The 27142-nt window shown below is 47.5% G+C and overlaps 2 protein-coding genes across 5 annotated transcripts; one reads left to right on the top strand and one right to left on the bottom strand.

The window, feature by feature from the left end:
* The first annotated feature begins 65 nt into the window (after positions 1-65).
* spaca9 (sperm acrosome associated 9) lies at positions 66-4250 on the top strand. The gene is made up of 4 exons (XM_064354518.1): positions 66-408; positions 1377-1568; positions 2022-2212; positions 2913-4250. Exons 2-4 carry the CDS (start codon positions 1425-1427, stop codon positions 3235-3237), a joined length of 660 nt encoding a protein of 219 aa, XP_064210588.1. The 5' UTR covers positions 66-408; positions 1377-1424; the 3' UTR covers positions 3238-4250.
* Positions 4103-25826, bottom strand: tsc1a (TSC complex subunit 1a). 4 transcript variants are annotated; one of them, XM_064354506.1, is made up of 22 exons: positions 25543-25826; positions 21692-21913; positions 21016-21119; positions 18768-18920; positions 18112-18256; positions 17008-17162; positions 16846-16919; positions 16285-16463; positions 15934-16046; positions 15430-15583; positions 14785-14894; positions 14295-14391; positions 14066-14173; positions 13097-13685; positions 12351-12421; positions 11663-11829; positions 11049-11231; positions 9232-9342; positions 8791-8913; positions 8401-8588; positions 7857-8021; positions 4103-7403 (listed from the first exon to the last, which is right to left on the bottom strand). In XM_064354506.1, the coding sequence occupies exons 2-22, from the start codon at positions 21798-21800 to the stop codon at positions 6860-6862; spliced, it is 3642 nt and encodes a 1213-aa protein (XP_064210576.1). In that variant the 5' UTR covers positions 21801-21913; positions 25543-25826; the 3' UTR covers positions 4103-6859. The 4 variants fall into 4 exon arrangements, with proteins under 4 accessions (XP_064210576.1, XP_064210579.1, XP_064210578.1 ...); XM_064354509.1 differs by having other exon boundaries at positions 12378-12421; XM_064354508.1 differs by having other exon boundaries at positions 14295-14388.
* Between the last annotated feature and the right edge of the window lie 1316 nt (positions 25827-27142).

Here is a 27142-nt window from a genome sequence, read left to right as displayed (position 1 = left end):
AAAAAAAAAAACCTAATTTGGAAGCAACTGTGGTTTGTGGCATTAATCCAAAACAGGTTTTAGCGAGCGTGCCATCCTCTTCACACACAACTACAATTCGCAATTTCCACTGATTGGTAAATCGATCCGATTGTACATATTTTGGCCAATGAAAGACGGCTGCGCGTAATATGCGAAGAGAAAAGCAACGAGTCTGGAGCGACGTTGACAGGTTGCTTAGCAACGTCCAAACCCTTGGGCTTTCTCACGTTCGTAAAATAGCAAGTCGTTAGCTAGATTCCTCAATGTATTAGCTTTTTTCTCAATCAAATCATAGTTATATATATATCTTTGACAGTCAGAAGGATACTAACATTCTACACCTATAATACTGCCAAGCAAACTGGATTGTGAGCGTGATTGCTATCGGTAAGTGACTTCTATAACATTAGTCTGGTGAGATAACTTGTTAGACTCAAATGAACGTTAACATCTGATAAAAAAATATACAACAAAATAACTACATTACACGTAGAGCTGCTTTGCTTTTAACTTTTCACCTTACTTACTCTGGGTCGTATATATTTAGCAATTAGGTCAGAAGGAACAAACGTTAACTGTACCTAGTGTATATTCAAACATCTAACGAGTAATGTTCAACGTCTGGAGGCAAAATAGAGTGCAGTTACGTTAATTAGATAATTGGATGTTCAGAATCAAACTCTGAGTGCGACAAACTGTTGTAACATTCCTGGTAATTCAGCAGTATTTATTTGTCGATGTAAACGTAATCAGTAGGATTAACACATTATTTATGTAGGAAACCTCCCATTATTATTATTATTATTATTATTATTATTATTAATAATAATAGTGGTAGTAGTAGTAACCTTTATTTAAACAAGGTAGGTTGACTGACCACGCATGGTTGACTGACCGTTACCAACGCCCTTACCCTACCTGCATGTCAATTGAGATATAATTGGATATAGCCTATACATGAATGGACTTTATGCAAGAAAACAAAACCATGCTTAATACTGTGCAATATTAAGTATTAAAGTATTACATATTAATATATGTATTAAAGTGGCAACACAATAAAATAATCCTTAACTTAATATTACAAGATTCATATTTAAAACTTAATAAAACGTAAAGAAACATGGTTCTTAGAGTCAGTTTTTTACACTCAGAGGAACGTAGGCAGCAAGCTTGCAATGAGATAAGTACATTTATATTAAAGGCACAAGCAATACCCGAGGTGGCTGTCGGTCCGTATAATTTATATTCCGCTACATGCTATTTCACAGGAAAATGTGTATTAATAAAACGTAAATCGCAATTTGCTGTTTATAAAATATAATCAAGTGACCTGAAAGTTTCATTCTTCCCAGTCCTCAATTCCAAGACAACGGGGCATCGATGCAGTGGATGAGGCCGCCATGAACAGGGTCAAAGAGAAACTGAAGTCTGCCGAACAGAAGCGTAAGGTCTTCAAACAGCAGCAGTGCATCTTCATGACTGCACTCGAGCGGTCGCGCGACCAAGCCCAAGATAAGACCAAGCCAGTTTGTTCTGTAGCACAGGTGAGGCCTGATGCCTTCACGTCACTCGTACAGAAACAGAACCACGTTCAGCAGTCACTTTACTTAATTCTAAATTTCAAGAGCATGGCGTCATTTGTCAAACGAAAAACATTATTTTTACACTGGGATTAGATTTTCCTTCGAAAATTCATATTCACATATAGAGTATGAGTGCGGTAGAGCCTCATCTACCTTATTATTATTCATTATATTCCAGCCCTGCATATATGCGCTATATGCTGGGCTTGAAATAAATAGAAAACCTACTTGTATACCTTTTATTAAAAACAGGGCTAGTAACATTTCAGTCGGTCTAGTGGAAATTTAAATCCATTGGCTTAGACCTGAGGTTAAAATTCCTTAAATTCCACCCGTGTGTGTGTGCATGTGTATTTTATTAGTTAAAAAAAAAAAAATCAAAGTAGCACAGATAGGCTAACTACTTGCCTACAGGTCCAATGGTACATGGAGGATCACTGCAGCAACACTACAGACCGCCGCATTTTATCCCTCTTCCTGGAAATCATGGAGGACCTGATGGAGGTTCTGGACATCCTGGAGGGCCTGGGTTTTACTGGCAGTCTGATGGAGAACTGCCGGATCCTCCTCTGCCCAACCACTGACATCAGTAACTTGCGGGCACAGTGAGTGGCACCGTTAATACACAACACCGTTTCAAAGTTAAAGTGTTAAAGTGGTTGCTGGGTACAGTGTAAAATACAGATGGCTTAACATTTATTTTAATCTTTTTTACAGGTGTACAGCATTAACTGTATAGCTTTCTGATTTGCTAAGATTCCCCTGCGCCAAGCTTAATTTATTGGTTAGAAAATAATTGTTAATATTTATGTCCTGAAATATAGGTGGGTTTATTGTCCTTCACTGGCTTCCCCAGGCGTATGGCAGAGGCAACTTAATGTTTATTCATGAACTGTGATGTAGCCTTGTAGAATTGTAGATGTAGAATTTCCTGTAGTTTGGAACTGGAGGCTATAGAATGCAGCTGAACTATGCAGGAAAGAGACAGCATACAGTATAATTTGTAATCATCCCACTATATTTCTGCAGAGCAATTGTAATTTGGTTTGCGCTATTATGAGGGATAGATAGTAGCATCAGAGTGAATATTCACGAATCCCAGAATGGGAGGAATTACTACATGCTCTTGATCACCATCTGTTAGGAGCAAATCACTCAAACCAAAAACACAGATCGGTCCAAATCAGTGTGGCAGTTAACACACGGTGGCAGCTTTGACTTTGGAGTTCATTGGACCTTGCTCTATGTTCACTAAAATCAGAGCTTTTCCGGTCACATACCGACCGCTCCTTCTTGTCTCTGCAGATTCCCGCACGACGAGGTGAACAGGCTGAGCTGTGTCGAGGCCCGGAATTACTACGGGGGCGTGGTCAGCCTCATCCCGGTGGCTATTGACCTTCTGCGCGAGGCCGCCCGCACCAGCGCCGGCCCCCAGAAGGAACCGGAGAAGGCCGAGGTCCCGAAGCCCCAGCCCGCGGAGACCGTACCCCAGCAGGCTATGGACAGCTACATGGAGGATCAGTCGGCCTCGCAGAACGGACAGAGTCAGACGAAGAAGCCGTATAAGGAGACGGGGGGCTGGAACGCAGGCAAACCGTCCTGGAAGCCTCCTGGCCGCCCCAAGGTTTGAGGTGTCCAGCTAAATTTTTAAAGAGATGCACGTTTGCCAAAATTTCTCAACAGCATAGTTTCCTTGCTCCAATCCCTTACCCATGTGATGCACGTATTAGCATATGTAATTTCCGAATTTTAGAAACATGAACAAGTTCCTGCCCTCCACGTATTTAATCAATATTCTCTGTATTTTGTTGTAAGAGCACCTACAACATGCAGATGGACCCCACAAAATAGAACGATCTTTGTTGCAGGAAGTGTTATCACGGTTTGTAACGCATTTCGTACAGGATTAAGATTTAAAATAGTCTGATTTACATAACACAATGTATTTGCTGAGCACTGCATTGAAATCTCTTGACTTTTGTCTTGGGCAAATGTGATTCATATGAAATCCAGCAGAGGGCAGTATTGTCAGTATTGTTCTCCGATGGTTGGTTTATTTTTACAGTGATGTGGAGGTTATTGGGGAGTAGCACATCTAGGCAGACTCTGGGGGGTTCAGTACAGTACAGCTGGACCTCTTCACTTCCCACTCAAGCAGTCAAGCACCAAGGCTACTGCGTTTTATTCCACAAGATTGAAAACACAGTTCCAGTCCTGCAGTGGTCTACAATTATAGGCTTCGACCTTCGCTGAGGTCTTTGCAGTTGGCCCAAGGACTTACCAAGTTAGAGCACACCAAGCCAACACAGTAGCACAGGTTAAAGGTTTTAAAGCCAGGCTTTCGTGAGTGAATGAAATGCTGCTCAGACTCCATTACAGCCACTGGGCTGGCATTACATGTGGCGAGGGTTCACCCCCACAGGTACTTCCATCGATCTGTCAAATGACACTACGCTCGGGACACAGTGAGAAATAATGGAATATGTCAAAAAATCTGTAGTGCAAAACATCAAAGACTATTTTTATTTTTTTTTAATCGTTCACAGTTAAATACAAGCAACTGCTTTTAAGAACTTTTTTGTCTGCTGTTTCAGAACTTTGTACTCCCGATATGGAGACCAACCCCCTCCCCCTCCCCACCCCTTCAATCTCCCAACTCTATTCGCTGTCAGATTGTACCATACTGTCATCTCTCGCTTCGTCACAAGCATTTTAATTGGATTGCTGTACATGCTTACAGTAGCAAGCCAGACAGGACAGCTGAGAGGTTAAGTGGACAACAGGATTCATATTAAAAACAAAAATAAATCTTTGTATGAAATGATTAAGCGAATGTTTTTTTTTCCTTCAAACTTATCAAACTTGAGTGCCTTCCTGAGCCACATGCAAAAAAATCCTCATGTCATTGGGAGAAAAAAGAAAAAAACCGAGGCAGATTTCTTCAGAACCTTTTTCTTTTTTGGCAACAGGTAAACTGCCCAAAGAGGTGTGTGCAGTCTGGTTCTCAGTCTTTGACACAAAATATGAAAAAAAAAAAAGTGAAAAAGAAGTCTGCTCACATTTGTGAAGTGATCTAGGGTGGGGGATATGTGTGTGTGAGAGAGAGAGCCTGACTGTGTAACACAAAAAAGGTTGCACAAAACGCTTCCATCGATGGTTGTGCGTCAGTGTTGATTGGTTTGTGCGTGCATGTGTTTTGAATACATGCTCTCTCCCCACCCTGACATTACCTTCAGTGCATTCATGAAATGACTGGTGCCACCACAACCCCTTGTGGACAGAAGAACACTGACCAGAGAATGCTTCTCTCCTGTTTATAATGCAGTCGAATTGCAGCAACCAGACAGATTCGATTTATGGCACTATGCATAGTTTTTAAAAAGCCACAGAAATGTAAGTAGCACTGAATATGTCCTGAAATATGAATATATGCGCCCTAATATTCTGCTCCTCTGCAGTGCCGTCACGCGCATAGAGGAGAGTTCACCTCTCAGACAATGCACGGAGAATCTAGGAAACGGGTCACCTTCAAGCCCACGGTCCCAGTAGCTGAGCGTGGATGGCAGGGACGAACAGCTCAAGCGAAAAGCAGTCTTGAGCGAAAATGGAGCGGTTTTCTCTCACGGAATTTGATATTCCTAGCAACTCCCCGGCAGAGACCAAGGAAACGACCTCACAAACTGTAAGGACAGGTCACGGACTAGCTCACAGACCCTTGGAGAGTTCAGAATGAGGGAACAGAAAATCCCAGTGAGCACAGGCAGCAGCGGCCGTTTCCAAACACAGTACCCCGGCTCAAATTTCAGTCGCTAAACTCCATCTTATTACCACAGTTTGAGCGTAAGAGGCGCATTATTGCCGTCTTCAATGCATTATTACTAGAATAAACCTCCAAAACTCAGCAAACCCAGAGGGAGGGGAAAAACGCGAAAGCTGGCCGTCTTACCGTCCACCATACATCTCCCTTGCGAGATACTCGCGTTCGTTACTGCGGATGCTGTAGGGTTCATTTAAAAAGCGCTTCGCTTTAAGCCTCCAAAGTGCGGAGTCGGGCTCGAATAGCATTTGCGAGCGGACACATTTCGGCTCAGAAAATGGCTGACAGGGCTCAGAGGTCGGGGCAGCATGAAATTTAATAATCTGCCGCTTTAAAGGTTTATCAGAAATACTCGCTCTAATGCTCAGTTGCAACAGGCCAGGAATCCGAAAGCCGCTTTTTTTTTCGCTTTGGTGCTCGCGAAAGCCCAGCGCTCGAGACCCGCGTGCACATATTTCCAATCCCTGTCACGAACTGCTCGTGCCCGAGACCGGAAAAACCACGGTCTTTTTCAGACGACAAAAATTGAATGCATCTCTAGAAATTAAAATGATGAACAAGCTCCTCTGACTGCTGACAACTTGCTGTAAACGGACTCGAATAGACAAGCACGTGAACTCGAAGATGCTCACGACTGGCGCACTGCAAAAAAAAAAAAAAAAACATAACGACCTCCTCTACCCAGGAAGCCTGTCAGTTTTATTTGAGCTTCACTTTTCTACTTTTCCAAAGCATATCGTCGTCTGTAATTGTACTGCTTTTAAGCAATTTTGCCCTCACTTGTAAGCCAGATTTCAGGGATTTCTTGTGGAATTCTGAATGGATCGAATCTGTAGTTCATTCAGTTTATACAGGAAAAAAAGCACCCAGGCCTCTGCCTTGTGTACTGTGCGATACTACAGGTCTTCCTGCTTCTCTCACGGGACTGTGAGCGTCCCTACAATCCGCAGACCAAACAGACCCACTGAACTAATACAAGAAGAGCCTTGCTTAGCCCTGTATCTAGTATCTAGCCTCACAACGCAGAAACTGAGATAAAGTGTACAAAACGGCCATGCGATCAAAAACGGCGAGTATTTTACCCACCAAATCAGCACACAACAGGCCTCTTGCTTAACTAGCTGGTAAGGAGCAAGTTTAGGGGTGGTCTGTGCATACTTATCTCAGTTACGCCCACGGTCATCACCTGACGGAACCCTGGGCAGATGAGGCAGATATGATTGACGTGCGAGGCTAACGCAGGACCTGACTGGGCAGCTTCAAAGATTAAAACTGATTAAAAATGACAGATTTTTTTTTGTACAGTCCTTCCATTTGATCGAGTGAAGGTAAACTAAATGAAGATGAAATCCTGCTGTCCACGCAGGGATTGTAAATAATAACAACAGGTCGCCTCCTCTTTTGCCTTGTTCCGTCTTCGTCTCCCTCCGCCTGTCTAACTGTGCTCGAGATGCGCTTCATTGTAGTCCATGATTCTCAGCTGCTGCTGCCTCTGACGGGCGTCGCCGGCTCCGCCCCCCCCTCTGTTGTTGGCCCTCTGCTGGGCATCGGGGTGGGCGTCCTTGGTGTGGGCGGAGCCGGGGGCGGGGCTCTCCGCGGTCTCCACGCACTGCTCAGTCTTCAGGCCCTGGGAGAGGCCGGCCAGGCGGGGCGGCTCCTCCTCTTCCTCGCACTGGCTCTCGCTCTTGTTGCGGAAGAGCTCGCGGGAGCGCATGCCCAGGAAGCTCTTGGCGCTGGGGTAGGAGCCCACAGTGAAGGAGGTGCTGGCAGGTGGGCAGAGGAGGCGGGGCGGGTCCAGCAGGAGGGGGAGGGGCTCCTGGCTGCCGTTTACGTTCGCAGCCGCCGCCCCGGCCTGGGGCTTCCCTGGCGACAGCGTGCTGCCGTTGCCCATCAGGGGCTCAGAGGAGTTTGTTGTGGCCCCGCCCTGGGCGTCGCCCTTCACCTGTTCCCCCAGCCCCAGGGAGCCGCATTCCTCCAGCCTGGAACACACACAGTGCACCACTCACCCATCACTGCCACACACACACAGAAAGGGAAGGCAACAGCACAGTCTCCACAGGACATATTAAAAACAATGATTCTCTCCAGGGACAGATCTAGAAATCATTTGTTCAGGGAAAATGAGTATGAGAAACCCCCCTTGTGCATGTGTGTGCACTCATGCTCATACACGCACCTCTAGGGGCCCCTCAGACTCGTTAGTGCCTGGGTAAGCTTTCCTTGTTTCACCCCCTTTAGCCCTCATTCTCTCCATTATTACATCATTACTCCAGTGATATAAATGACTGAACCTTTCGTATCACTGTAAACAAGGCAGAAATAAATATAGCCCAGGCCACCTGAATGTTAATACTGAACTAACTGGGTGAGATAAGGACCCCTGGGGGATGTTGGTGAATTTGTCCTACTCTGACTGAAGTGAGGCAGCTCACCTGGAGTCTGTGGAGCTGAAGGACTCTGCGCCCCCTGCTGGTGAGTTGCAGGCAGCCGGGCTCTCCATCTCCAGTCGGCTGTAGAGCTGGAGCAGCTCGGTCTGCAGGACCTGCGTGACCCTCCTCTGGGCCTGGTACCTGCTCTCAGAGGCCTGCAGCTGCTCCCTATGGGAGGATACACATGTGCGCGCACACACATGCACACGCACACACACAGACACACACATGCAAACAGACCCACACACACACAGGCATACACACGCACACATACACACAATCACACACACACAGACACACACATGCAAACAGACCCACACACACACACACATGCACAAAATCACACACACATACATATGCACGCGCGCACACATATACACACATACGCACATATATTATAAAGTGTTCTCAGAATCAGTATGCTCAAGTGAACAAGCCATCACCCAGCTACACTCCCAAGGCCACACACAACGCCTCACGCAGACCACTTCCCTCAGTGAAGGCAGCTGTGACAGAACGCAGCTGTGACCGACAGACGCGAGCGCACCTGGCCTGGCTCTTCACGTCCTCCAGGAACTTCTTCTGCTCCACGATGAGGTGCTCCTTCTTGGCGAGCTGGGACTCGAGGTCTCCGATTCGCTGCTGGGCGGCCTCCAGTCGCTGGCCCTGCTGCGCCAGGCTCTGGTGCAGCTTCTCCGCGTCCTTCACCGACGACGCCTGCACCATGTGCGCCTCCTGCAGGCGGAGGCAAAGAGGAGAGGAGGGGAGGGAGGGAGAGAAGAGAAAGGCAGAGCGGAGGAGGACAGAAGAGGGAGAACAGGGAGTTGAAAGGAGATTAGGAGAGCAAGGTAGAAAAGGGCAGAGACATATTTAGGTGCGACAGAAGCCTCAAAGCACAAAATGTCATCGTAGCCGCGGTGACCCCTCCCACACATACCTTGTTGCTGTTGGGGCCCAGGTGCTGGAGCTCCTCCACACACAGCCGATTGACCTCCCCGAGGAGGAGGAGCTGCTTGTTCAGGGCAGCCATCTGCTGCTGGACGGTCTCACTGCTGGTCAACTGGAGGGAGAGAGGGAGGGTGAGACGGAGAAGGGGAAAGGAGAGTGAGGAGGGAGAGAGGGGAAGGCATGGACAGTGCAAATAAGGTGAGAGGGAGAAAGAAAAATGAGGGGACAAAGAACGAAAAAGGAAGAAAAAAGGTAGGGAAAGATGGACACATAATCGTTAACTTGAACTGGCAGAAACCTAATGTGTCAAAAGTCAAATCTACATGTGGGTAATCTTCAAATCTCCACTGGCTGCCATTGCAAAATGGCTTTGACAGAATAAAAAGTGTTTAAGACATGCTGAACAGAATCACGTGTAAGACAAGCTCACCTTCACGGACAGCTGGTTGAGTTGGTGCCCTGTATTGCACACCTTGTTGTTAGCCTTCTGTAGCTCCGCCTCCAGCTCACCTGTCCTCTTCTGGTATTCCTGAAGCTTGCTCTGAGCAGAGGGAAAGCACAGGGATTAGCCAATTAGGCGGTGAAGGAGGGACTTTTACTGGCCAATGAGACAAGGGGACAACAGGATAGCTGAACTAAGTGAGCCCTGTAAGTTAACAAAAAAGTTGAACTGTCGAGAGTTGGATTGTCCCTGGTGTCCTGTAACATTTTTTAAAGAAGTCTAAAAATGTTGCTGGGACACCAGGGGCACCCCAATAATTCACAGCCCAAGTTCCAAGGGCTCATTCAGTTTTTAATTCGACATTTTTTAAAGGCATGCTATGCAGGATTTTCACCTTGAAACTACAATAAAATAACCACGGTCAGTCTTTACTATGATGCACTGGGAAGCTGTGTCTCTGTGCACTTGTGCTCAGACCTTACTTGTCTTCCTGTATTTATCATTCTAAAAAGTGTTTGGGGTGTTTCTGGGGGCGACTTCTTTTCTTTGTGGGCTGTATCTGAAAAGCATGTGGCCAATAGAAGAAGGAGAAGAAGAAGAGGAAACGCGTATGGATTGGCTACAGTGGTGCGTTCTCAGCTGGGTTAGTGCTGGAGAGACAGGGTCGCTTTGGTGGCTAACCTAATGCTAACCTAGTGGCTGGTCAGCGTTCAGCAACGTTAGGCTGCTGCTGTTATTAGCTAATTAAATTTAGTTATGCCTGGCAACTTTAGCTGGCTGGCTATGGTGGCCCAAGAATTTCCTGTGGGTCCCATATTTTATAAAGTAACAACTTAAAGGGAGAGTAAGATTCCAACCCACTTCTCTCGACTCGTATGAACTAGCTAGGCATCATTAGCTAGTCAATCAGTGTGAGTCTACCAGTCAGAAAATTCTACTATCCCACATAAGTTAGTTATTATTTTCCAGATACGACTGTAGCTGGACTACTACAGCCTAATACCCCTGACTGGAGAGACTCATTTTTCACCAAATTCATATCATAGGGGAATGTGCAGTTGTGTGTTTGTTGCCATGGGGGTCGTCTGATAAGCTGCAGCCTGGAGGTCATCTAGGCTACTTCCATAATCTGCGAAAGGGGGAAGGCGAACTCCCACCGAGCTAAGCAGGGCGAGAGGCCTATGACTTTCCTGAAATAGACAAACAAAGCTAGACTATGTAAAAATGCTAAATAAACAATAAAATCAACAGTGAATTGATGTGTTTATGTGTGCTTATGTTACAGAATTTTGCTGTGCTTTCAGGCAGGCTACAGCAGATTGAAACCTGCTGGTGCTGAGCTAGCAGTGGCTAGCGTACGTCAGTTCCATTACCACTAAACTAAAGCTAGCTACCCTGTAACCTTGCTGCATATGACAGGGCAGTGGGAGTTTTTGCCATTGGATATCTCGGTGGAGCATTTCGGTATACTAGTGACAGCTTGACTGGTATGAATGCAGCTATTACAGTATTTTTGAAAAAGACATTTTTGAAAGAGACCTGATTCCAACAGTTGTATGTCATAAAGCTACGGACATAGCTAGCCAGAGAAAAATATCTAGCTCTAGTTGTTTTGCTGGTGCGTGAGCTCCGTCATTTTGGGAGTGTAGATGATGTTGAGAATTGAGGAGACGTTTTTGATTGTAAACACAGAAGCGAAGCAAGGAAAGAAATCCTGCATAGTACGCCTTTTATGTATACTTAGGAATGGATTACCCTCTTTGTGCTATAAACTGTGGAAACCTGGTCAAAGCGGTCAGGCCTACCTGCAGCTCCTGGGTCCTGCTGTAGTACTCATCGCGGGCCTGCTGAAGCTGCCGTATCTGGTTGTGCAGGCAGGTCACCACCGTCTCCCTGTCAGCCCACAGCTGCCGGTACCTCCGCTGCTCCACCTGCAGGCTCGCCTGGAGGCACTGGGCCTCCAGGTCCTGCAGCTTCAGCTGGTCCTTCTGCAGGGGGGAGCGGGGAGGCACGCGGGAGAAAGGGGGGTGGGGGTGGGGGTAGACACAGAGGAGGTGGAGAGAGACAGGTCAGGGTAGGGAGAGAGGAGGTAGAGGGAGAGAAGAGGTGGAGAGAGAGGGAGTGGGGGTGGACAGACAGGAGGTGGAGAGAGATGGGTAAGGGCAGAGAGAGGCGGTGGAGAAGAGAGAGAGTGGGGGCGGACAAAGAGGAGGTGGAGAGAGGGGGAGAAAGACAAAAGAGAAAAGCAGGGGAAAGAAGAAAAATAAGATATGGACAGAATGCAAGCGGGACGAAAAAGGGAGTTCAAAGTTCAAGTTAAACTTCAAAGCCCCCACGCAACTCACGAGCGCAAGAAACCGACGGGATTTGCATTATAAATCCCCCCCCACCCCCCAGCAAAGTGCAGAGCGGGGGTTACCATGGCGTGGTTCTGCTCCTCCAGCGCCGTGGCGTTGATGATGCGCCTCAGCAGGCGGCGGTTGCGGACGGCGTGCTGCTCCCTCTTGTAGCGCTCGTACAGCAGCTGGTTGTGCAGCAGGAGCAGCTGACTGCGCAGCGTGTGCAGCTCGTCCAGGGGGGCGGAGCCTGACCAAGCAGCACAGGAAGAGGGCAAACGGGTAAGCAAACGCGGGGGGCGGGGGGAGAGGCGGGGAAACAGCGGCTACTCGGCGAACAGACAACGGACGGTCCGCAGTTACTAAAACAGGAAAACCCCGCATGAACACCGTTAAACTGATCTCTCCACCAGACTTCATTTTTTATTCTTTCACAAAATTAAACCAAAAGAAAAAAATCAGTATAGTCAGAGGAAGAGAGATTCTCATTACATATCTACATATGGTTAGACAAACATTGAAAAGAAGCTATACAGTATGACAGTTATTCAATGATTTGCGCTGCTCAATACTTACATCTACTGTATATGCCCACATCTTAACATCTATGAATTAAACAACCTGTCAACCACATATTCTGTTTACCCAATAAATGACAAATGTGTATGTGTATATATGTGAATAAATGTATGTGTGTATGTGTATATGTGTATATAAATGTGTGTGAAATTATAAACAGTTTCATCTTCTCTTTCCCCGGTTTTGCAATACCTTTTGCTTTAATACTCTGTTGTTTACCTCCAAAGTGCGTCCAGTCAGCTGATTTGCTTGGCAAAGGCAGTCTGAAACAGAGCAAACAAAGAGATGGGGGGAGGGGGGGGGGTTTAGCAGGGAGTCTGGTAAGCACACTGGTAAACACTGAGACACCGAGCCAACACAGAACTCCCCCCGTGCCAGGAAGCAGATGGACCGCTCCAAACAGATCAGGCGCACACCTACATGCGTGCAGGCCACATCTTATTCAGTTATATCTCTAAAGGTCATGCGCCACAGGGTGGTTTTAGCGCCTGGCGTGCAAGCAAGTCGAAACGTCCGACACAGTCACAATGAAGCGGGGGCGTTCTTCTGGGATTAACGACTAAAAACACAAAAATGACACTTTAATGAGGCAATTACAACTGCTCCAGTGAATTAACAGTCAAAGCCCTGTGGTACTTCAGAATTAAAGTGCAAACACACACACACACACACATAAATAATAGCAATCCTACACCACACCGACACAGGCACAAACACGCAAGAAGAAGAGTATCTACACACAAATGTACGAACACAGCCACAAAAGCAGGGACACGTGCCTGAAAAGACACACACACACACACACACACACACAAACACGCATGGACGAACGTACGCGTGCACACGAGCACAAACACAGCGCTCGTATACTGCGTCCAGCGAGACCCCTGGAAGCGCGTGCCAGAGCGCCCCCCTGTGGACGGCTGTGGGGCACTCACCTCTTCAGCACCTTGTCGTGGACGTCGTTTCCCTGCTGAATAAGCCGGTCGAGCACCTCCAGCGGGGAGGAGGCCGCCATCCCGTCCCCGGCCTCCTCCTCCTCCCCACCCTTCCTCCCGCGGGCCCTCCGCGCCGCCTCCGTGGTCCTCCTCCCCACGAACAGGGGCGCGACCTTGGGCAGCGCCAGGTCGAACAGGGGCTCGTAGGCGGGGCCGGGGGCGGGGCCTCCGCAGGGGCTGGGCGTGAACAGGCCGGCCGCCTCCTCCTCGGGCGCGGAGGGGCAGCGGGGGAAGCGGCACCTCAGGGGGTGGTCGATGGGCGTGAAGACGGGCTGGAAGGAGAGGTCCAGGCTGGCCCCGCCCCCGGCCACGCCCCCGCCGCCGGCCCAGGGCGGGGCCTCGGCCTTGTCCGGCGTGGAGGTGGCGTTCTGCGGCTCGCCGGTCAGGCTGGGCGTGGACGTGGCCAGCAGCTTCTCCTGGGCCCCCGTCAGCGTCTCGGTGGTGCGGTAGAAGGGCGAGTCGAACCCCCGCAGGCCCGACGCCTCGCGCTTCTCCTCCGTTATCTGCAGGAGCTCCTCCGTGATGGCGTCTGGAGAGCCACACGAGGAGCGAGGGAAACAGAGGGAGAGAGAAAGCCAGAAAGCATGGAAGGGAGACAGAGAGGGAGTGACGAAAGGAATTAGGAACAATGAGGAACTAAAGCCCTCCACTAGTGATTGGAGAATTAGGCACCGACACCAAAATGGGTGTAGCAGTAATATTCAATCAGTAATTGAATATTGAACCGATAACTATTGAGATCAAAACCTTTTGTTTGGTTTTAACAAGTAAATGATAGACAGCTTGTAGCTCCACCCATCATGCAGGTTCATGAAACCTCATTCTCCTCTAACTACCCAGCACTATGCCCAAGACAATGACGCTGTCGCTGTCACTCTTCCACGGCTCCTGACACCCCCTCTTCCTCACCCTCCTCTCCCTCCTTCTCTGGACGCTGCTGCAGGTCCAGCTCCTGCTCCTTCATGAAGGCGGACAGCTCTGTGAGCGTCATGTTCTTCACATTTTCAACAGCGCCATCTAATGACAGCAACAGAACACAGGGTTCAGCCAAGCTTTTGGAAAGCCTGATAGGACAGAATTAAAGGGAATATAAACATCCCCCCACCACCCCACCCCCAATGCCCTCAGAACTCCTGACCTCTGCCATTGGTCATCTCACCACTGTCCTTCTCCTGCTCACTGATTGGCTCCTGTCTCAGGAGGAGGGGCTTTGATGATTCCGTGGGTCGATCCTCCTGCAGGTGAACCCAGGCAATGTAAAATTTGATTCGACACTGAACCGCGGGGCCACATCCACGCACTACACAGCACATTAACAAGACGAGCCAAACAACACCATGTTTAGCTTCACAGAGCAGGTTTTATGGAACGTTTCTTCAAAAGTCAGCGTTCTAGAACGCTGCTTTCAATTACCAGTAGCGATTGTGACATCAGCACTGGAATGTTCAGCACAGAACATTCTAATCGTGTATTTATCATCTTATGCCTAAAGAAGGTTAAACATCGGAGAAACCTCCTAAAGCAGAGCCCATTAAACTGTGCTTCGCTTAACGCGGACACGCGCCTGCACCCGCGGAGACGAGCACGGGGCGGGGTCGCGCCGGCGAACGGGAGCCCCGGCGGCTTACCTTGCGCGGGGGGCCAACGCCAACGCTGGCGGGGAGGGAAGCGTAATCGGGGAGGGAGGGGGGAGGAGAGGAGGCGGCGGGGATGGCGGAGGAGGGGGTCCGTTTCCCACCTGAGGCGAAAGGAGAGCAGAAGACAACCCAAACTCAGCCGCGACTGAGGAACTGTACAGAGACCCTGAGTCGGGGATACCCAACTCTACCGTCCTGTAAGCTTTCACTCCCAACCCTAATTTGGTACACCTGATTCCATTAATTAGCAGCCAAACAAGATCTCCAGCTGTTGAACAAGGTGCGCTTTGTTAGGGCCGGAGCGAAAACCTACGGGACGGTTGTTCTCCAGTGACAGCCCTGCCGTAAGCGCATTCCAGGAGGAGCAGGTCAGCACGTGCCCCGCCCCTAAACACAAGCACTGCATAGTAAAATGTCCAGTGTTAATTCAACTCTTAACAGTGTCAACATTCCAGAATGGGACCAAATGTCATCTGCTAAGAGTTGAGTCAACACTGTTAAGAGATTAATCAACACTGGACATTTTACTGTGCGTGGGCTGTGGCTCTGGGCTGCTAACAGACTGCGCAGCGTGAACACGCGTAAACACAGCTCGGATGGGCAGGTGGGCGTGGCTAGGCTCCGTGACCGCCTTACCCGATATGCTGTGGGCTCGGCCCAGCGGGTGAGGGGCGTTCTGGGACTGGTCGGCGGTTGGCGAGAGGCGAGTCGGGGGCGTGGTCATGCCACAGAGGGAGGAGGGGCTCCAGATGGGGTCCTTCACCTCACAGCTGGACTCACAGTTCAGGCTCTGGAGGCACGATTCAGAGCCAGGCGAGAAATAAGCAACATGAGGATGGATGGATGGACAGACGCACAGGCAAACAGATAGACAGATAGACAGATAGAAAGAGAAGGAAAAGAGCAGCTCATTTTCAGTCCATTCTCTTAGTTCGCTTGAACTCCATTCTCCATTTTTCAAAATGGCTTCCTGAAAGTTTTTATCTGAAAGCTCAACATGTTTTAAAAATGTTGAACCATATTTAATGCATGACACATTCAACATTATTAATGTATCCCACAAATGTCCAGTTGGAACAGGGTGGCACTGTGCTTGTAGTTGCCTGCGGGGGTGGGGTGGGGTGGGGACTGGGGGCTCACCTGCTGTCGGGAGGTCTGGGGGCTACGCTGGGGGGGCTGTGTCCCTGATAGTGGGGGCATGGGCAGGGACAGGGGCTGGCGGGGGGTGGAATACTGGGTAGAGGAGGAGCTTCCTGGATTGGAGGGGAAAAAATCAGACGTTACTAACACGTCGTAAACGCGTCGCAAGCTGTGCGTATGTGTGTGCGTGTGTGTGAGTGTATGTGTGCATGTGTATGTATATGAGTGTGTATGTGCGTGTGTCTGTATGTGTGTGTGCACGCAGGCGCACGAGTGCATGTGTAAGTATGAGTGTGTGCGCGCACGTGTGCGTGTGTGTGTGTGTGCGCGCGCGCCCGCGCAGGTGCGGACCGTAGCTGCTGTGCAGGTCGGTGTAGGGGCTGGTGGTGCAGTCGAGCGGGCGGAGCTGCAGGTGGGCGGAGAAGTGTTCTGGCATGGTGGAGTATCCCTCCTCATACGACGCCTCCTTGGGGTCCAGAGACACTTTGGCACATTCGATGACGATGTCGTGGACCTCAAACCTCTTCCACCTGGGGGGGGATTCAGAGGAGACTAAATAAAAGTATCTAACTAGGGCAGCAGGCCTTGTAGCTTCCATGTGATTGACAAAAACACATCACATGATCACATGGAAGCTCTATGACCTCGTTGCTGATTGGCTAACTCATCAACAGCCAACAGATAACACTGGTGATATTTATACCCCAAAAACATTTCACGCGGCATCTGAAGAGTGAACGATTCCAACTGCATCAGCTAATAATTAAAGAAAAAAAAAAAATGAAAAGAAAGGCAATACAGATGATCTTTATTCCATTTGATAATAACGGTTGCAGTATGAGGCCCAGCCCTATGTCTAACTCCGGACCCCCTCGAGCTCAGCACCACGCGTAGGGGTCAGACTGCTCTCACCTGGTGGGGTCCAACTCGTGGTCCTTGGTTCCAGTCACTAATTCGGGATGTATCCTGACGTGTTCCAGCATCGGCTGCGAAATGACGCAGAGAACGTTAGCACGTTAGCACGGCGCCCGCGCGGGGGGGGAGGAGACGCGCGCGGACTATCCCGCGGCTCACCTTCACCACCTCCTCGAAGGTGTCGCAGTTCTCCTTCATGCTGTAGTGGGAACGCAGGTAGGAGACGAAGTTGCAGGGGTACATTCCGTAGAGCCGGTGGAAGAGCGAGTACACGGTGGCGTGCAGGTGGATCAGGTACACATCCGTCACATGACCTGAGCCGCAGAGACGGACAAGGGAAGATCAAACCGCCTCTCTCGCTCTCTCTCTGTCTCTCTCCCTCTGTCTCTGTCGCTCTCTCTCTGTCACTCTCTCCCTGTCCCTGTCTCTTTCTCTGTCTCTCTCCCTCTCTCTGTCTCTCCCTCTGTCTCTGTTGCTCTCTCTCTGTCTCTCTCCCTCTGTCTCTGTCACTCTCTCTCCCTGTCCCTGTCTCTTTCTCTGTCTCTCTCACGCTCTCCCTGTCTCTGTCTCTCTCTCTGTATCTCCCTCTCTCTGTCTCTCTCCCTCTGTCTCTGTCTCTCTCACTGTATCTCCCTCTGTCTCTGTCGCTCTCTCTCTCTCCCTCTGTCTCTGTCACTCTCTCTCCCTGTCCCTTTCTCTGTCTCTCTCCCTCTCTCTCTGTCTCTCTCTCTGTATCTCCCTCTGTCTCTGTCGCTCTCTCTCTCTCCCTCTGTCTCTGTCACTCTCTCTCCCTGTCCCTGTCCCTGTCTCTTTCTCTCTCACTCTCTCTCTCCCTGTCTCTGTATCTCCCTCTCTCTGTCGCTCTCACTCACTAGGACTACTCGATATTCTGCAGCAATAATTATCAAATGCAAAAACGGTCTTTCTTCATCACGTGCTCATCAGCAGCAAGGCCTTGCAGCTACTATGATCGACAAAAACACATCACCTGCTCACAAAGCTGTGCAACCGTGCCGCTGATTGGCTGTCTTATCGACACCCAATGAATAACAGTGGTCTATTTTTTTTTCCTGTAAGCATTTCATCATTTTTTTTAACGTTTACACCGTAATTAATAATACCACATCAGCTAAAATTAAAGAGAAAAAGACTGAAAAGAATGGCAATACACCGCCTGGTGGCGGTGAGCATTATTGCATTTGATAACTATTGTCGCCGAACATCGCCCAGCCCCACGCTAGCCCCCGGGCGCGGCCCACGCACCTGGGTGTTTGACGTTCCAGCCCGCCAGGCGGCCGAAGACGTCGAAGAACTCGTACAGGTGCTGCTTGCCGGGCTGAGGGATCATGGGCAGCAGGGTGATGAGCACCAGGACTCCAGTTATCAGCACCACCACGTCAGTGTCCGCCTGCCACACCCGCCCCAAAAAGCTGCTTTAGTTCACTTAGTCAATTTACATCCTCATTAGCTGTACCATGAGCAACAGCTACTCTTCCTGGGGTCCATGCAAACACGGAAACATTTAAAGAAGATGAAAAAAAAAACACATTACATCAGTACAATATATTATATGAGACGTGTACAGCACAGTACAGACAAGAACGATATCATTTAGTTAGGAAATCACATGTACAGGATGAATTCTGTATTTTTACCAACGGCTCTGGTACCATACCATTCTGACAACTGAATTTCTTTCCGGTGTGAGTTTAATTTCTCAAGAGATACCGGTTAGAGATACAAATACAGCTCATTTTAAACGTGAAAATGAGCAGATAAATCCTCCCTGGTGATTGGGTGGAGAAGAGGAAGCCCGCTCTGCTCCACGGAGGAAAAAGAACGGCCTGCACAGAGGGACTGCCACTGTGACAAACTATGCCTGCCAGTGACGTTTGACCTCAGCCCAATACCCAGCATACCTTCAGGCATTTGAGAAGGGTGTTGAGCAGAGGAAGGCGGGCGATCTTGTGGATCCAGGACGGCTGCTTGCGAACGACGTGGCCCAGCAGGGTGAGGGTGGGCAGCCGACAGGGCTGCTTGCTCAGGGCCTCGTTCATCTTATCCAGGAGGTGCTGGAACACACACGCACGAGCACGCACATGCACACACACACATACACATACACACAGACAAAAACACACACACACACACACACACACACACACACAGACACATGCCCACGCACACACACACACACAAACACATACACATACACATACACACACACACACACACACACACACACACACACACACAGACAAACACACACACACAGACACGTGTACACACACACACGCACACACAGACACGTGTACACACACACACAAACACACAGAGCTGTTACTGGGACTGAAATACTACTTCCCTATCCCACACAAACACGTGGGCCGACCATGACTCATTCTGCATGGTGTTGCTTGAAATATTTGTGTGTTACTGAACTGGGCAGCAAAACGCTCTGGACCGGAATGCTCATACAGCTTTACAGTTAGGAAGTACAAAATAAAAATAAATTACTTTGGCCACAACAGTTACCGTGCTGAAAGCGGAGGAAGAAGAAAAATAACATTCAATGAGGGTCCAAGCAGCCATTTTTAGAAGCAGCTTTTCCTTAAGGGTATACTATGCAGAATTTTTACCTTGAAAATATTATGTAACGATGTAACCATACACCGGAACATTTGTTGCCTCTGGCTTCCTGCCCACAGGACTGACCCTGCACTGAATTCATGTTCACCATTAACTTTTTCTGGTCAACCGAGGCATAATTAAATGCCTGTCCCCTTCCTCTTGTGACCCTGCAATAAACTGCTTGACCAATTAGCCACCAGCTTGGGGCAGGAACACCCCTTTTAGGAGGAAATGGGGAGCCTGATTTAACATGTTTAGACATTAAAGCAGTAATCAACGGTTTATCTGTCAGTGTTTGATTGACAGCTCCAATACCATGAGCCAATCAAATATGTGTGTGCCAAAAATAATCCACCAACCAAGTTCCAGGAAAGAAAACATGGGGTTCTGTTGAGTCAGTGACTTTGTGAGCATAAAAACTCAAAGAAACCTAACAACTTTTCTCTGAGGGTAAAGACACTAAGGAAATTTATGGAATTTGCTGCGCGCCCCAACAAGCATCTCCTCTGGTCACCGAGACAAGAGTTTGGCTGCTACTGTCCGCAAAATAAACCGAGCTGGTTCATTTCCCATCAACAGCTGTTTTGAGGAACAAGCATCTCCAGACTTATCCTCCAATATCGCCCCTTGCGGACGGACCCAAACGGAAGACCAGCGCACGTCCACAGTCGTCCTGACTGGAACCCGTCGCGACCCCGACTGCAAAGAATAAGTTCCTGAAGGGTCCCTGCGCACCTGCCACGGACCTTGGACCAGCTGACGAGCTGACGAATCACCTAACGAAATTAAGGACTGCCCTCCCCTCTTATTGCCATTAAGTACCGAAACACATTTTATTCAGCACTGGCAACAAACAATAGGACAGCATAAAACTTGTAATACCCGAATAGATCATTTTACCGCTGTTTGTTGTTGTGTTTTGTTTTGCTATGGGTGTGTTGGTCTGGAATAGCAAATTCCATGGCCTTGCTGCTTTACATCGTTAAAACTTCATTTTACGAGACCGATTAAATGAACTAACCACCTAATATACAACAGCGCACGAACCGTTTTGATTGGCTTATCGTTCTGGAACGCATCGACTTCTCGCTAACCACTTCGTAAGGGACTGGACTGAAGTTTACGAAGCACGACCAAACAACATCTCAAGTGGACCTACGGCCCCTGAGATCATTTTATCAGCATTTTTCAGAATGCTCATTAATTTACACGGCGGAACACAATCAGAGTTTGGCACCGTCTGCCTTGGTCAGGCTTTTCAGAATCAATTAATTTGAGGAAAAGCAAATGCGATCTCCATCGCTCTGAGTCCCTGCTCTCCTATTATTTGCACCCCATTAACATTTTGCGTGTGTCCTCACGTTTACAATGCGATTTTTCTTCCAAGGTGTCGGAAGAAAAAATACGCTTAAGTAAAATACAAATGAAAGCAAACACAAGAGGGCTCCAGCAGCTTAGCTGATTTTATTGTCATGAGAGTGCAGTAGTGAGTGTAGACAGATGCCTCTGAGCAGCACAGCACTGTTTGAGGCTCACCTTGTCATGAGGCTCCCTCACAGAGACCAGGATCTGCACAGCCTGGGAGGAGCTGGTCTCCAGGTAATAGTCCACCAAGCTGTTCAGCAGCACTGACCCTCGCTCTGCATGCATGCATGCACGCGCACACACAAGTACGCACACATACACACACACACGTATGCGCACACACACACACGCACACGCACACGCACACGCACACACATACACACACACACAGCAGAAGAGGGGACACAAATAATTTTGTTCATCAAAAGCACAAGCTGCTGGTCACAAACAGGGCAAAAACCAATCAGCCAGCATCACACACCACTTCCTGTTCACACATTATAGGAGAGAGATGACAACCTCTCCAACCATGACTCTAACTTCAAGAGACTTCTGTTACTGTCCCATAGACAGGGCTGTGCAGACTGCTCTGGCTGTGCAGATAGCTCTGCCTGTACTGTGTAAATGTGCTCAAGTAAGGCTTTGAAAAGACTCATCTGTATTGGGGGTCAGTCTAAGTTACTAAAGCAAGGCTATTCGCACACTTCCACCAACAATGGGCTCGGTGTAAGTAAAGTAAAATACAGCTGTGCTGGCAGCTCTGCCTGAACTGGAATCAGTCCGAGCGCCCCAAGATGAGGCTCTGAAGACAGCTGCACCAGCCCAGGAACCTGTATAAGGCCCTCACCTGTGTTGAGGTGCTCGTTGATGAGGCCCTTGATCTCTTCCAGTTGCTGCAGGTCGGAGGACTCCAGGAGGGGGAGCAGGTCGCCCACGTTGGGCTGCTCCTTGGCCATGGTGCGGAGGGGATGGAGACCGAATCCAGGAGACCGAATCCAGGGCGGGGCTCGCGCCTATCGCTCTGAAGGGGTCCTGTCCAGGGCGGGGGTCCCGGGCCCGGGCTCCACTGCTGGGACAGGGGTAAAAAAAAAACGGGGAGACCTGGGTTACCCCAACTGGCCCTGGACAAGGGGCAGGTGTGAAGGGTGATGTCATCCGCACGCGCCTTGTGGCTAGAGCGGCGGGTGTCAGGTGGCTGGCCGGCAGTTTCCTGAATATGCAGCGCTCACACAGCTCTACTTCCTCAGTCTGTTGTGTCAGGTCTCATCTACAGATGCCGAAGTAAGCTTTGTATTTTCAGAGTCCCTTTGCACCAGAAAAGCTACGCTAACTAACAAGAACTCCCCACAGGGCTATGAGTTAGCGCCACCATTACCACTGCATATAGGTGGGCAGTTTCCAGGGGAAACACAACACTTACTACTCTTTAACTGCTGCAGTCTAGGTAAGATTCCCTGTGATGCTGTGGATAGAAAAACAAAGCCGTTCAAGCCTTTTCAGGCTTTACCTGAGGTAAATTAGCAAACCGAGTGAAATAAACCAGGAGGAGTCAGGGTCCGCACGTGGGAAGACCCGGCACGGTTCAAACTGATCTCCACCAGGAGCGGAACTTTCATCACAGCTATCGAAAGATGCACAGATCGAGCCGCATCAACTGTCAAAATCATTAAATGTATTTATAATACAGGGCGTGAGCAAAGCAAACAAACATGATTTATTTAATTCGCACAAGCCCTTTTCCCACAGCCATTTGCACGGCATTTACTTTGCTCACTGTTTGCTTTGAGTCTGACCCATTTATGAATTTTAATTAACTTTACTCAAGCGGTGCGCTATCCAGTCACAAGTTATTGTTAGCATTCAGAGCTTTGGTCTTTATTTTGATGACAAAGTAGCATCTGATCTGCGCTGTCACCTAAAGTCAATTTTAGCCATTGTGCAACGCTGAAACAATGATGTCACGTATCCTGAGGGCCAGTGAGCTCACTTCCTGACCAGGGATCAGTCACCCGATGAACAGCAAACGCGTCTGCTTCGGTCAGATGAGGGTGAGACACGACCGCCGCTCGGCCGGCACTGCGTTTACCGCTTGCCGTCGCCGGGCGGGGGAAAACCGCACAGTGACCCAGCGTTCACGCCAGTTAGGACCGCCGTCCTTAGCCTGCAGGACAAACCGTAGCCTGTGGGACGTTTGTCCTCGGGGCAGGACATTGCAGTGTTGCAATATCCAAAGCATGTGAAAACAGGAACAAAGTCATTCTCCCCCATCGAACGACCCGAAATAACGATCTCAGAACATCTTCCTTTTCAGAGAAGGACCCGGGCATGCAGCCGGGGTCCGGCGGGGGGAGGGATTGACGGACAGTCTCAGCTGGGGAATTACACACACTAACAGTACAATTTCCAAGAAATCCCCTCTGAGCCAATCGCAACTGTCCTTCAATCTGGCAGATGAAACCCCCCCCCCCCCTTCATGCTACTGCAGTGTGAGTGTGTGTGTGTGTGTACGTGCGTGCGCGTGTATGTGTGTGTGACAGTTTTACATTTCAATGCTTGGACTTTGGGAGTCCTGCTAGCTAACTGTACAAGATGTAATCTTGAGATGTAATACCGCAACTCCTGCTGGCCTCTCCAGCAATTCTTATCCCTACAAGGCACAATACTCCCAAAATCAAACTGATCCTCTGATGCTGTGCATAACCCTCTATGAGAAGGGCAGACAGTGCATTTAAATGAACACAAGGAATGCTAATATCATGTAATACTGTTTCAAGGATAGAAAATAATGTGGAGGTCACATGTTTGCCCACACACCTCTGCTCAGCAACAGATAACACTGTTAGCATCTATGCCTGTCAGCCCGAGGGCTACAAAGGGTCCAGTGCTTTCCAACAATCCTTTATAGTGTCAGTAAATATTTAATTGGAGCAATGTTAAATTCGTAATACTTTATGAGACACATGAATTTGTTATAACTAAGCTTACTCACACGAAAAAAGCCAAACAAAGAATGCATGCACCATACATAAGTGTACTTTGTCCTCCATAAATATTTCACTGTCATGTGAAATTTCACTATGGATTAGGTTCCACAGTAGCAGACAGACTACTGAATTGAAGTGCAAACCAGAGAATACCTAAATCTGGGTCTATGTCCGGTTGAAATTACTGCCTCTATTAAAAAAGGTTTCCTGAACTAAAAAACTTATCTGCAGCAGATATGAAGAACTAGCCACCCACGTGCACATTTAATTTGACACTAGGAGCCACTGTCCACTATGTCTAATTTTCGATTCATTAAAAGATAATTGTAATCATTCATATACGAACAGAAATAATAGACATGCTATAATTTGAAGTGAATGGAACATTCATTCTTCCAAACTCAAACGAATTATTGGCCTAACATAAGCTGGATAACAAACAACGGTAATGACGTAGAAACAACATTTGCAACAGAAGGCCACTATCAATCTTAAAATAATTTAACTTAATAACAACCGTCCTAGTTTCAATCGCAGGGTGTGTGTGATACGTAAGCTGCCAAACACTTAGCTAGCTACCCAGTGTTAAGCAGAAATTTTAGCTCATACATGAGAAATTTAGCTGCCTCATCCCAGCACGCCGCTTACGCATAAACCAGAATTGTTCATGAAAATAAAATGCATCCTACCACATGTAGTAGTAGTCTAATTGCCTTTTAACGTTCTTTAAAATTGCTGGCATTCATTTGATAATGACTTGATAGGACATGTCAGCAATCTTGACAGCTAGTACCCTTTACCTTTCAAAATCTTAAGGCCAACAGCAGCGTGTGCTGGGTCATGTTCATTCTATCCAGTTCTCCTGTTTTAGTGCAAATATAATTGTCCAGTCCCGTTTTATTGTTGTATATATCCGATCATTCTACTTAACAAGATACAGTGCTCATGCTCTTGACATTAATAAGAAAGTCGGTCATTCTGCATTATCTATCTTTTCTCGATAGGTCACTTTGTACATACACCGCGCGTACTTGCAGCGAACTCACTGACATTAGTCTGTCCACACACAGCAAACTAGTTAGATTATTATCATCTCAATGGGCATTATGCAGGCGAATAATTCTGATCACGATTTCAATCTCGCTGCCAAACTAGAAAAGCAGCTGCTCATAGCAAGTCGTACTGTATTTTTTGTGCGTTTGGATATTGATGTTGCAGAATGTTACAGCTAACACGCCAACTCATTTGGCTGGTTGGAAAGTTTTGCGCATCCGATCAGACTTTATTACACCCATAGGATAAGCTTTGTATTACTCAATTTAATGCACTGCTAGCAAAATAGCTAGCTATCAAAGCAGCTGATCAGAATGGCTCATTGTACCCGCTTCAATAAGTAGAAATGATTCTTACGTTACACTTAAGTACAATTAGTCTGCTAGCTACAACAGAAAAAATTAATAGCGTAAAACAAAGGCAGACTTGGTTGGAAATTTAAGTTGGCTATCTGGCTACGCTTGCTAGCAAGCTGTGTAGCAAGCTACCTAGCTAGCGTTCAACAGTCAGCAAGGTTCTGAACTAAACAAAGTACTGTTTTTACAACAATGACAAAGCGTGACACGTTAAAACTTATAAACGGAATATGAAAGCATGCTGCAAAATAAGACAAAAACAGTTAGTCTCGTTTGAAATGTATTCATTAAATAGACCTGTTTACCAATTAGAATTGCCCCACTCCGTAGGGCGCCGCCATGTTGAACACCTTACCACCCCTCCCTCTGCAATACTCCTCCGCCACTGAATAAGAAAAATAATCCCAAAGCGCTCCAGAATATCTTCTTCCACAGAGAAGGGAAATCAACGAAGGCGATTCTGATTAAACCGTGTTGCTTTTTCATTTAAGTAGCAAGTGGCCGTCCAGACTTTTCAAAGTACAAATATAACAAAACGCCCGCTACCAAAATCCATCTGAAAAATGTTTATTGTTTTTCCCAAGGTGGAGGGATGTGCTGAGAGTGAGTCGGCTTTCGCGTGACTCAGACAGTTTGCGCAGGCGTTGTAATATAACATGACGAGAAAAATACTTCAGAAAATGCCAGTATTACTGGCGAAGAGCTGAACATAGTTCGACAGCCGTGAATTTGCACATATATTTGGTCGGTAGCGTGGTCCCAACAGAGCAATGAAATGGACCATGGTTAAATTAATTGTTGTATTTACTTAGATTGTAGTTTAGTTATGTGCTAGCTATCATTTCTGAATGCCAGTGGTTTGACTGACATAATTTGTGTATCCAGTAGGCTGGTTCGCCAATTAAAGCAGGGTAATCTCTAACATTACTTCAAGAACCTCATGCTTTATTTTATTTTATTTTATTTTATTTATTTTATTTATTGGAAAACACCCATATCAAACAGACATTTCATATAAATGTGTTGAAAAAGTTATGGTTTATTGAAAGAATAAATCAGTTGACAAAATGCATAGTACATGAACAAGTTCAGGTTTATTGTATTGTTTTAGGTTATTCTTTTTAAGGCTTGCTGTGAATGTAATCTATTCACGGTTTGTGTCTTTGGTTCTTTGGTTTAGCGTAGTTCATTTGTATTAGTGCATTGTCTTTGGTGTTCTGTATATACTCACTAGACTTGTTAGCCAGGATTGAAACTATTTGGTCTACTCGTGTAAATCAGGTGAATGCATTTATGTGTATTCATTAATAATAGTGTGTGGGGTAAATACAGTAGCCTGTGTGTCTTTCCACATGCATCTCCCTCCTCCACATTCCTGGCACCTGTTTGGTGGTGATGCAAACATTTAATGTACGTCTCTGCTTGTAGCACATTTGCAGTGCTAGTCCCAGTAGTCTAATTGGTCTGTAAAACAGTGTCTTTTCCTAATATTTCAATTGTTTTAATGTCTTGGCTGCTGTGTAGTATAATGGATAGAACTGTGATCTTGTAGCTGTTAGATCATGGGTTGCATTCCCTTTTGATACATTTGTAGCATTGGACAAGGTTTAAATGCAAATCTTTCAGTGAATCTTTCAAAGAACTAAACAAATTCTAAATTATTAAGTTGGACGTGTAAAATGTAAATGTTTCTGTTATCCTAGGTGCTTAAACATAACTGCTTCAGTGAATTTTCAGCAATTGAAACTGACAGAAACAATAAAATAGTGAATTGCTCTGCCAAAAGCCTGGAATGCAAATGTTTCTATTATCTGAGATGCTTTTTTGCAGAAAATGGTGGAACAAGACAGTTGTTACTCAAGCCATCAATCTAAAATAGGTATTTGAATTGGAGGATGGGTTTAA

Source organism: Anguilla rostrata, chromosome 10 (assembly GCF_018555375.3).
Source record: "Anguilla rostrata isolate EN2019 chromosome 10, ASM1855537v3, whole genome shotgun sequence".
Taxonomy (NCBI): domain Eukaryota; kingdom Metazoa; phylum Chordata; class Actinopteri; order Anguilliformes; family Anguillidae; genus Anguilla; species Anguilla rostrata.
Note: the sequence above shows the minus strand (reverse complement) of the source record. Positions and strands in the feature narration are given on the sequence as shown.